We start from the raw sequence: 12,454 nt of genomic DNA on the forward strand, positions 1-12,454 counted from the left end.
ATAGTATATATATATATATATAAATATATATATATATACACACACACACACATACATATATATATATATATACTTACATATAACATGTATCTCTCTCTCTCTACAGATATATATAAATATATATATATATATATATATATATATATATATATATATATATACACATACATATAAGATGTATCTCTCTCTCTCTCTGTAGATATCTCTCTCTCTCTCTCTATATATATATATATATATATATATATATATATACACATACGTACATATATATGTGTTTTATTTATATATACATATAAATGTGTGTATAGATATATATATATATATATATATATATATATATATATATAAATGTGTGTATATATATATATATATATATATATATATATATATATATATATATAAATGTGTGTATATATATATATATATATATATATATATATATAGAGAGAGAGAGATACATATACAGTTCTCAGTCTAGTGGATTCTGACATTTCAAATGATTTCCTATATTAGGTATTGCTTAATCATAGGACAAGTGCATATGAGCTGTATGTTTTAATATATTTATTTTGTTTTCTCCATTTATCATACTAATATCTGCACCAGAATCACAGCCTGCACACACACCCCTGTTGGCCCCCGACAGGTGGCAGCAGTACCCCACCACCACAATCAGATGACAGATCACCATTCTTGTTTTGTGACTGGTTACATCCAATTCATGGGTTTTTAGGAAAACTCATAGTGGAAAATACTGCATTACATGATGTAAATGCATAGTAGGATACTGCAGACTTTAAATTACAGCTCCGCTTCTATGGCTTGCAGTATGAATCTATATCTCATACCTTGTAGTTCTTCACTTGAAATATATACGCGTGTGTGTGTGTGTGTTTGTCTGTGCACACACACACACACATATATATATATATATATATATATATATATATATATATATATATACACACACACACACACACACACACACACACACACAGACACGTGGTCAAGGAAAAAGAAAATGTATGACCAGATGCTATTAAAACTAGTTAGCCTGGAGTAGTACAGGAACAAAGCCAGGTGTCATTAACATAATTTTTAAGTATCTTTTTTAATTGGTTGGTGTTTATGTTGGTTCTGATTCTGTGAGGTAGTAAATTCCACCTTGTTGCTACATGATGAAAAAATATCGAGTCGTCTGCCGTATTAGTTGATTTGGACACATGTAGTAGAGATATATTTGTCGAGCTAAGACTTCTATTTGTGGTATGGGACTGGAGAATATTTAGAAGGGCAGGTTTTGTTTCACGTTGATATACTAGTTTGTGTGCCAAGGTTAACTGGTTATAGGACAGAAGTCGTGGAGGTTCTAACCAGGAGAGTTTTTTTAAGGAGATACAATGGTGGGTATGATGTGGGCAGTCAGTTGCAACTTTAGCTGTTTTATTTATATATATTTTCTTTTTTTATAACAGTCATTCACTCCAGCATTGCATAACTTGCTGAATTCCTGGCTTCGCTTAAACCTCAGTCTTGCTTCTGAGCAATATTCTGAATGTGGTGTTTCCACAAATTCCATTTATTTCTATGTAATTTGATCCTTAATTTTTGTCTGTTTTTGACTAAAAATGCTACTGGGTTTCATTAAATAAACCAGTGTTTTGGTGTGTGCTACTTTTTACTGGAAAAGTCATTATATAGGATATTTTAGTTGGTGTTAATTATCTCTGTTTTGGGAACTTTTTTGTGGTAGAAGTTTGCTGCATTTGTGTTTTGTGTTTTTTAGTTAAAGGGCTTGGGCATTTGTAAGGTACAGTAAATGTGTTTAGTGCTCGTGTACTATTTACCTTTCATCCTTCTTTTTGCAATGTGTACCAGGGAAGGTATTCCTATGTATTTGGGGCAACAGTTTAATGTTTGTGCATTTACTTTTTGTTTTATTAAGACTGCTGTGGGGAAGAGGAAGCATGTCTAGTGCTGGTGAACATTATTTATCTTCTGGCTGACTTCCTCCCTTTCTGGTCCTATGATTTCTCCTGCTGCTGTTGCATCTAAAAAGAAAAAAAAGCTACTACTGAGCCTTTGCCTGCTCCATTAGCCCATTCAGTGCCTTAGCCACCAGTGGTTGACTATGTAGTGATCATAGTTCACTCACTAGTTTCCCTGTGACACTCTAGTGTAGTCCTTAACGCCAGTGCCCCAAATCAAATGTGAAAAGGATTTTTTTTTCCAAGAATGTTTCTTGTGGCAAAGAGGGATGCTGGAAACCAATGCTGGAAATCAGATCTCTGTCTGTCCAGGTGTTTATGAAAATGCCAGAGTTCAAGATGTTGACTTCACAAAGGGTGTTACCTCTCATTCCTCCTCCGAGTTTTTTTTTTTTGGTAACAATAGACGTGAAAGATGCTTATCACATTCCTGTTACCACAGTGTTCATAGGTTTCCTAAGATTTTCTGTGTCTTGGTCATATTATGAGTTCTGTGCAATATCATTTTGGCTATTTAGAGCCCCAAGGGTGTTTACAAAGTGTCTAACTGCAGTAATAGCTCACTGCAGACTGCAGGGCATTCAGTTATTTCCTTGTTTATGCAACTTGCTTATGTTTGCAGAGTCTTTTTCTAAGTGCCAGGAGTCCCTTCCATGGGTTACAAATATCCTTCTCAGCCTGGATTTTTGGTCATCCGTTAAAAATCCTCCCTAATTCATTCTCACAGTATAGTTTTTCATAGGATGCCATCTAGACTCTTCTCTTCAATCCTAATCCATGAAAAAGTGGGCTTGTATCTGGAAGTTTTCCTGAGTTTGCTGAGAGGGCTAAGGCTGCGAGCTGTAGTTCCTGTGGTACAGTATCTGATTCCCCCAGCCTTTATTTACCTTTTGTATGACCCTGAGTAAGTCGCTTAACTAGACAGTGCTCGGGGTGGGGGGGGGGGACTGGAAATTTGGGCTAGGCTCTTCAGTAGTCCCCTGGACTGCAAGGCTAGCAACTACCTATGAACCTGTTTTAGGGTTCATGGCATCCATGATTCCTCTCACCAGGCTACACATCAGAAAAATCTAATGTGTTATTTTTAAACCCGACTTTCTCATTCTCAGGAATTTCAAATTCCAGCCTTGGGGTTGGTGAATAGAGAACTTCTTTGTTGGAGAGAACATATTTCCATGAATCCAGGTTTCCGTGTCTCTCCAAGTCCCTGCTCAATCTATTAGAACAGATGCATCAGATTTTGCTTTGGGTGTTATGTCTTTGGGGGTAGAAGTATAGGGTTTTTGGAACAAAACTTACAAACCAAAGCACATAAACGTGAAAGGGATTTTAGCTGTAATACTTTCTGTAGAATCTTTTCATCATATGTGTTCCGTTGGACCTCGCAGGTGATTACAGGCAATACCACAGTGATGTAATACATTAATGATGAGAATCGGGCCTTGCCTTCTGTGTAGAGTCGCTATGATGGCCTGGGAAAACATTCTGAAACGTTTAACCTCTACATGCTTTCTGCATTCCTTCAAAGTACAATAAAGTGGCAGACCAACTGAGCAGGTCCAGGATAGACTCACAGAACTGGAAATTAAATGACAGGTGTCTTTCAGGAATTGATCCGGTTTTGGAGAACACCATAGACAGATCAATTTTCCTGTTTTTCAAAACTGACAACTAAACAGACTCTTCGCTAGGACTCTCTGCAGTTAGGCCTGGGAAACGGATGCTTTTTCATTCTTTTGGATGGGAATGTTCTTTTATGCCCTTTCACTGATTTCCAGGGTCATTCCCAAGATTCGGAAGGATTCTTCAAAAGTCATTGTGGTGGCTCCCTTCTAGCCCAGGCAGCAGTGGTTCTTCCTTCTTACAGAATTGGCTAAGGGCAGTTACCACAAGATTCCTCACAGATTAGATCTACTCACACAAGAAAATGGGAGTTTGATACACCCCAGTCAAAAACTACTACTACTAACTGTCTGAGTGATTCAATTTTGATACAGTTTAGGCACCTTGTTTCTGAGGACCTCCAGAAGGTACTAAAGGAGGCAGTAAAACCCTGCTACTAGGAAATTTTATGTTAGTAAATGAAAGCGATTTTCTAGCTGGTGCCACGCTGATAATCTGGGCCAGGTCCTGGATTATTTTCCACTGGCTTTCTTACTCATGTGTCAAGGTTCTTTTTTCAGCCATTCCAATGTGTCTGCCCATGAATCCTCACTTTTATTCTCTATCTTTAGTCAGACAGTTGTTGAAAGAGGTTTTACCAGGAAACAGGTGGCACCTGCTTGGGATTTTCATATTTGCTTCTAGTAAACAACTTCTTATTTGCATCTAGCAAATTCTAAGCCTACTGCATCTAACTACTTATTCTTAATCCTACTAGAGCAATGTTCCCCTTCAAATAAAAAAAAAAAAAAAACTTCTATTTTTGACTGTAACCTCAGTATTTTTTGTTCTGTCTTATAACCAGAAATTGTTAAAATGTTAATCACAGTAATCTTTATGTAATCTGTGTGTGGAGCTTTTCTCCCCAGGACTCCATTGAAAACGGGTTATTTTGGCCCAATGGACTATCCTGATTAAACAACTGCAAATAAATAAATAAATTTTAACTTTGTCCTGAATAAATTAACTTTGTCTCCCCTTGAACCCAGCCCATCAGGCTGATTTGCAGTTCTTGATGTGGAAGGCTTACTTGCTTGCTTTGACATCTGCAAGAAGAGTATACGAGTTGCGAGCTCTTATGGGGTTAACCATATTTGGTATTTCATAGAGATGGGTTACTTTTGGCATGAATCAAGAATTTGTACTTAAAGTTGTTTCACAGTTTACTTTGAGTTAAGCCATCAATCTCATAGTTTTCTATCCAGAACCTTAAAATCAGGAAGAAAGTATTCTTCATATTCTGGACATGCACAAGGAGCTCTGGTATTATCTTGACAGAACTAAGTCCTTTAGGAAAAGTTGAGCAGCTGTTTATCTCCTGTGAAGGCACAAAGAGCAACTATTTCCAAATGGTTGACTCTTACTTTTGCTTTTTGTTATTACCACTTTGGTAAATTTCTTCCAGGCAATGAACATAGTACAGTTGCATAAGTAATTCTTAACATAACTACATAACTGTAGATGGTCAAAGTCATGCTCCAGTAGGTGCTCCCTCACTCCACCCCCCCTTTTTCTGCATATATTTGTTTTTGATGCATAGTTATGTTTTCTAGCAAAGCTATGTGTTTCTAACTTTGCTGTTTTTTTTTCTTTTTTTCCTCCATGAGAGTAGGCTCTCTCTCCCCCTTAAGAGGCAAAACAAAAAGTCCAGGATATTTTTTGTGCAAGGCTGCTGCTTTCTGCCTTTGGAGCTTGTGCCACAACATCCTGGGTAAATGTGTGGGAGCCACAGACTTTTGGAAACTGGCCAGCTGTTATGTCCTGGGCAGGACATAACTCGTACAACTTTAGGCTACTGTAGCAGAGATTACTTTGAACATCTACAGTTAGGGTAAGTGCAGGTTGCCAAGGACCTGTTGCTCAGTTCTAGGGTGGTCCGGATACTTACACCATCACAGAAACCCTCCAGTAAGAAGATATACAGGAGCACATGGATAACATTTTCTTTGGTAATGGACAATTCTCTGCTCTGGTTCCAGCTGTCATACAGATTTTAGCTGACATTTTTTATGAGATCAAGATACTCCGCAATTAGTGGTCACTTGATAGCCATTTTTGTTTTTTCTCCATGGTACAAATTCTTATTCCTTAACTTCTTGTAGAAGGAACTATCCTGATTAGATCTCCGCTGATTATACCTCCCTCTTCATGAGTTTATTGTTCATGCTGATAATGTTGATAATACAGCCCCACTTTTGAATTATCAATAGTAGTGACACTTAAATATTTGTCACTGAAGGCTTTCTGGTAACAGTAACTTTGGCCAGGAGAACCAGCAAGGATAGTGTTTGTTTATACAAAAACAATTATTTTTGTGAAAAATAGCAATTAAGATTTACCTTAACTAATCAAGCTGTCTTCTTTTCTTAGTATTTTAATTAGGGAGAGTATTTTCTCCATTGCCTGGACATCATTTGTTTACTCTGTCTAAATAAAAAGATGATCAGCTACTTTTTTCTTTCACTTCCAACAAATTGAGACAAAAAGTCTTAAGGGTCACCCTGTCTAGGTGGTTACCAGACTATTGTTTTTTAGCTATGGAAGTACAAGAAGACTTTGCAAAGCAAATTGAAAACACCAGATTTTTATTCAGAAATTCTTTATTGGATGATATCTGAGCATCTATGACATGACATGAACTTTAATGCATACTTTTGCAAAACACAGTAAGCTAGGTGATCTCAGGATTTACGTCTACCTTCTACACCACCATAGTTTGTGGTATTCTGTCTTGATGCCACTCAGGAAGTTGCAGCTAGGGACTGTGTCATGAATTAAAGTGGATGGACTGGACCATGTAAGATGCACAAGTTATGATGTTAGGTCTTCTTGATCCACATCCATCTACTTCCCAGGAAATCACCCACCTTTCCACTTTCATTCTCAATAATCTCAGTGGCGAGACCTGATGGAAGGGCCTTGAGGCCATGCATTAGTCTGTCCTGTTTCTTTTTATGGCAGACTTGATCAAGAGAGAAGTGGAGCTGTGGTGCATTATGGAGGGAGGGAGATATAGAGCTGGGAAGACTGATGCATGCATTTAACCAGAACTGAAGTTGAAGTGGATGGACGTAGGTAATGAAGATCCAAGATTATGATCAAGTATGTAACTTTCACTTTTTGGACATTCACTTTAGGCTGTGCACTGTTTTAAAGTACAAAGCACTGCATGCCCTTCATAAAGTTGTATACTGTTTCTGCTTCAAAAATGAATTAGACTTTAGAACACTGGAACAGATGTAAATTCTAGTTTGAAGTTCAAAAACAGAGTTCACGGTTCTTGTTTTTTTTGTAACGTACTGTATAACGAGAAGTAATACACAAAGAAAAGAAGGGTGACCAGTAGTGTGCTGTAAAACACTAAAATATTTCATCTAGCTGGAGAAATGAACTAGTACACAAGTTAAAATAAAGAAAAGCTCACCCCACAGTAAAGTGCCATAAAACACTCAAATGTTTGATCAAGCTTTTGAATTAGACTGTAGCCTTAAAGTAATAATCTTATCATATTTTTAAGATTTTTATCCACATAAGCTTAACACCTCTTAAAATTACAGAATATGATTGCATAGAAAGTGGAATATGTAATGCTTCTTTTGAGATAGTTTATTACCTTAATTGTTTATTTAATGTGTGTGAGGTTACAGCAGAAATAGTGTAGTAAACTAAATTGCAGATTTAAACTTTCTGATTGATAGTAATGTTCAAAAATACTAACTGTTTAACTTTTCTTAATTACAGGATGATGGATTTTCCTGGGCATTTTGATCATATTTTTCAGCAGCTAAATTATCAGCGGCTTCATGGACAACTTTGTGACTGTGTTATTGTAGTGGGGAATCGCCATTTTAAAGCTCATCGTTCTGTTATGGCAGCATGCAGTACCCACTTCAGGGCTCTTTTCACTGTGACTGAGGGTGATCAAACGATGAACATGATTCAGCTGGATAGCGAAGTTGTCACGGCTGAAGCTTTTGCTGCTCTTATAGACATGATGTACACATCTACTCTCATGCTTGGAGAAAGCAATGTTATGGATGTTTTGTTAGCTGCCTCTCATCTGCACTTGAACTCTGTTGTAAAAGCTTGCAAGCACTATTTAACAACAAGAACTTTGCCTATGTCCCCACCAAATGACAGAGTTCAGGAGCAGAATGCTCGGATGCAGAGATCTTTTATGTTCCAACAACTAGGGCTTAGTCTAGTCAGCTCTGCTTTGACTTCTAACCAGAATACTGATGACCAGCAGAATGCCATGAGAAACAACATGGTTGAGCAGCGGGCTGCTTTTTCTATTCGACGTTTCCATAAAAGGAAGCCCTCTGCTGAAGAGAGACCTAGACAGAGAATAAGACCTTCATTGGATGAAGCTAGTGTATCAGAAATTGCAACAGAAAATGAACAAGCTATGGTGCATTCCCATGAAGAATTTTTTTCTCCTGACTCTCTGAAAGCTGCAGAACATCACAAATCTGAAGCAGTTGGCGATAGTCATGAAGAAAGCAATATGATGTTTGATCAGTCATTTGGCACACAAGAAGATTCACAAGTGCCAAGTCAGTCAGATAACAGTGCAACAAGTCTCTTACAGATGTCTATGACATGTCAACCAAACCAAGCCGAAACTAGTTTTGATCAGGAAGTATCTGTTGGAAAACCAGATTATCATTCAGATCACCCTGACCTGGGTCTAAACGGAAAAGAAGAACACATGAGAATTGTAGTAAAATCAGAACCCCTGAGCTCACCAGAACCTCAAGATGAAATTAGTGATGTTACTTCCCAAGCTGAAGGTAGCGAGTCTGTAGAAGTTGAAGTAGGCATGGTTAGTGCAGACAAGATAGAACTGAGTCCAGAAAGTAGTGATCGAAGTTTCTCTGATCCTCAATCCAGCACCGATAGAGTCGGTGAAGTACACTTGTTGGAAGCCACAAACAATTTGGATTCCAAGTCTACATTTAGCATTTCAAGTTTTTTGAGCAAGAGTAGAGCTAGCAGTTATAATGGCAACCAAAGCAATGATGACAATATTCCAAATACGACAAGTGACTGCAGAATGGATGGTGAAGCACCTTACTTAATGAGCCCTGAGTCAGGAGTGCCTACAGGTGGCCATTCATCTACAGCAATGTCCCACTCAGAGAATCCTTTTAGTGATTCATCAGATTCCCATTTTGTTAGACCTATGCAGGAAGTAATGGGATTACCTTGTGTTCAGAGTTCAGGATATAGATCAGGAGACCACTTTGGTTTGGACTATTCAAGATCTGGCATGGGATTCAATTCTTTATCTAGAACAATGATCAGTTCCTCAAGAGGGGGATCTAGTGCCTTTCCTGGTTATCGTCGCATAGCCCCAAAAATGCCTGCAGTTTCTTCAGTGAGAATGGAAGGCTCACAGATGCAAGATAATGCCCCTAGTTCACAAATGATGATGAATGGTGCCAGTTCTTCTTTTGACACTTCACAGCAGGGCCCTCCACAGTTAACAAGGGCCTCTGCTGATGTTCTTTCAAAATGTAAAAAAGCTCTCTCTGAGCACAATGTTTTGGTTGTAGAAGGTGCTCGCAAGTATGCTTGCAAAATATGTTGCAAGACATTTTTGACTTTAACAGATTGTAAAAAGCATATTCGTGTGCACACTGGAGAAAAACCATATGCTTGTTTAAAGTGTGGGAAGAGGTTCAGCCAGTCAAGCCATTTGTATAAGCATTCCAAAACTACCTGTCTGAGGTGGCAGAACAATAGCCTGCCTAACACTCTACTTTAACTGTTGGTGCTTAGCATTTAAATGGAGGATCTTTTGTGGTAAAATAAGTAATTAGGCATGACCTACAGCTTTGCAGTGCATAAAGCTCTACATAAGTAAAGTTTGGTAGTAATCATTTAACATGCAGTCTAACTGCCCTAGCAGGGAATGTCCAGGTGGTTCTTTTCTCTTGTAAATACATGATTTAGGTGTGTGGGTGGTGCACAGCTGTACAGCTATAGCCATACTTAGGTTCATTATGAAAGACCTTTGAGAAAGTGGGAAGATCTTAACTAGGAAAGCAAGGCATGTTCTTGCTGTATATGATGACCAGATGGCAAAGTACTTGGCCAGTTTTGTTTGTCAAAGAATGCGCCATGTTCCACACTGGGTGCTTACTAACGTGTATGTATGTGCCATTTCCAAAACGATATTCAGAATAGTGAATGCTGATGCTCTTGAAATACAAAAAAAATGTGTGGTTGAACTGTTGGTAGTACCTCAATTAAATCCACTGTCAGAAATGTGTTTTGTACACAGCTCAGAGCACAAAGTCGCATTCTGAAGTTCTATTTCAGTTATTAACCAGGTGTATCAGACACCAGTGATAGCACTTGCATCAGTATTTGCTGTTTGATCAAACAACATTACAGTGCTTAGGAACCAATTAAGTATAAGATGACCAGACATAAATTATCCATTCAGTGCTTTTGAGTCAAATTCGATTGCTTTAGTCTCCACAAGAACAGCAGATGCCACCCACAATGTGTGAAGGCAAGTAGGGGAATAGAGGCAGATTGCAATGCCTTTCATTCTTATCACACCTACACACCTATGGACAGTGTGGAGTCACCAGTACACCTACTGTTTGCTTTTGGGATGTGGGAGGAAAACAGAGTACCTGAAGAAAACCCACAGAGGGACAGAGAGGACATGTAGACTCCACACAGAAGGCATCCCTGCCAATAAAAGAATAGCATTTCTTACTGTGAGGCAACAGCGCTGCTCACTGCACCACTTTGTTGCTCCGACATAAATATACCAGCCATATGCCTTACCTTACTTATCAATAGAGAGAGTCATCTTTAAGACAAGAGTGACCAGAAAAATATCCAAAAGGATTTTAGGGGTGTGTGGGTTAAAGTTATCTCTGGCAGCTATATTATAGTGAAGTGTGCAGCGTGAAACATGAATGTTATTTTTTTCAGAAAACAAATGAGCTTCTTAAAATCCATTTCTTGCACATTATGTAATATATCAGTTGGGTAACTCTGTAATGTGTCTATTATGTAACTTCAAGGTTTACAGCATGCAGGGACCTTTCATTCTTACCATTGAAGTCACAGAGAATCAGAAATATCTGTGCGACATAATCCTGTGGTTCAGGATGCTTTCTCATTCAGTATTGTGGGTAGACTACCGGAGTCATTTATATACAGAAATTTTATATTCATATTTTATGTATACCATGATAGATTGAGTATCACTTAGTTCCAGGACTGAAGTTCAAGAGGTTTAACTGTTTTGATTTGAGGGATTTAGTTTTGTGTAATTGTTACTTTTTTTCTGTAATACCAATTGCATGTAGCAATTCTTTCTTCATGAATATGCCCCATTCATTTAAGTGTTCTTGGGCGTAGTTTAGGAGGAGTTCAGCGCTGTCAGAGGATGCCAGTTAATTTTTTGTAGAGTTTTGTATTAATTTTTGTTGCAGGCTTCCACCCCACTGTTTCAATCTTGACATTCTGTCTGTTGTTGATACTAGCAGTCTTAATTTGCAAAGAGGGCATATGTTACAACAGCAAGAAAAGTGCTATGGTATTAAAAGTGACTGAAGCTTTGAGGGTATGTACTTGTGAACACTTCATTTTTGCTACTTTAAAAAAATGGTGCTCATTTATTACACTGCTTATTTACTAGAAATTGCACAGTTTTTCAAGTATACAGCACTTTTCACCAACCTGAATTTAATTTCTTGTAATTTAAAAATAGTCTGGCAAACAATCTGTACCCTATCTGCAGCACTAACGGGCAGTAAAGTAGTGGTTGTTGTTGGGATATCCTTAAATCCAGCAAATTAAAAAAAAATTAGTTTCTGTTTAAAATGTCATGACTCCTGCTAGTTATTTGGGTTTACAATCAAAATGTGGAAATGCAGTTCTTTGAAAACGAGTCGGTCAAATGTGTGTTCTACCAACTCCCATATTGTCAAACTGAAAATGTATGACTTCATATTAGCGAAAGTGAATACACATTTGCTAATATGAAGTCAACGTTTTGAATTTAAATCACAGTACAGTGTGGACCGGGAAATGTTCCCTTTTCCTCACTGTAGTGCTATCTCAAAGTCAGTATATATAATATGCAGGGTGTGTGGGGGAGGTGCAGGGGGGGCTTGCCCTCCAGCAAAAACATTGGAACTTCCGTTGTTCAAATGCCGATTCCATGCATTTATGACAGGTTGGTAATTCGGTATTACCAAATGCAGATAAGTCGGATCATTTTGTGGAAAAATTTTTTGATTTTTCACATTTTGATAGTAAACGTATATATATGTGTGTGTGTGTGTGTGTGTGTGTGTGTGTGTATATATATATATATATATATATATATATATATATATATATATACACACACACACACACACACACACACACCAGTCTGTTTTGTTCCTTCATACTGTAGCTTTTTCCAGTGTTTTGCTTGTCAGATTTACTTTAAGGGGATTGTGTATGGTTTTGAATTTTGTCATATTCCATTTAATTCAGCTGTGCAATGTAACTTCAATATTGTTACTGTTGCATATTTCCTTGCAGTCCTTTGGGTAGTCATCATTGAACACTTGCATATTTAGCAGCTTCCTGTGGTGCACATTTCATTGTATAATGCTGCTTTGTCTGACCTCTGTATGAAGTAAGACATAGGCAGTGTTAAGGTTATTTAGTGGTTTAGCTGTTGTGGTGAAGCTGATATATCTTTATTACTTGGTTCTTAACTAATTGTTTTACCAGTTGAGGTAACCAGATGTTGTGTAGCAGTTTCATGTGTACACACT

At 37.7% G+C, this 12,454-nt stretch overlaps 1 protein-coding gene across 4 annotated transcripts in view; it reads left to right on the forward strand.

Moving 5' to 3' along the window:
* The window catches only part of ZBTB5 (zinc finger and BTB domain containing 5), a 240,953-nt gene extending 228,973 nt beyond the window's left edge, over positions 1–11,980 (forward strand). For all 4 annotated transcript variants that reach the window (XM_044059433.1, XM_044059435.1, XM_044059437.1 and 1 more), the window contains one exon: positions 7,392–11,980. In XM_044059433.1, coding sequence (XP_043915368.1) covers positions 7,392–9,420 — 2,029 coding nt within the window. In that variant the 3' untranslated portion in view covers positions 9,421–11,980. The remainder of the gene's footprint in view (positions 1–7,391) is intronic.
* Positions 11,981–12,454: the final 474 nt, after the last annotated feature.

The sequence above is a fragment of the Protopterus annectens genome, chromosome 17.part0, assembly GCF_019279795.1.
Source record: "Protopterus annectens isolate FY-2018-M chromosome 17.part0, PAN1.0, whole genome shotgun sequence".
NCBI lineage: Eukaryota > Metazoa > Chordata > Ceratodontiformes > Protopteridae > Protopterus > Protopterus annectens.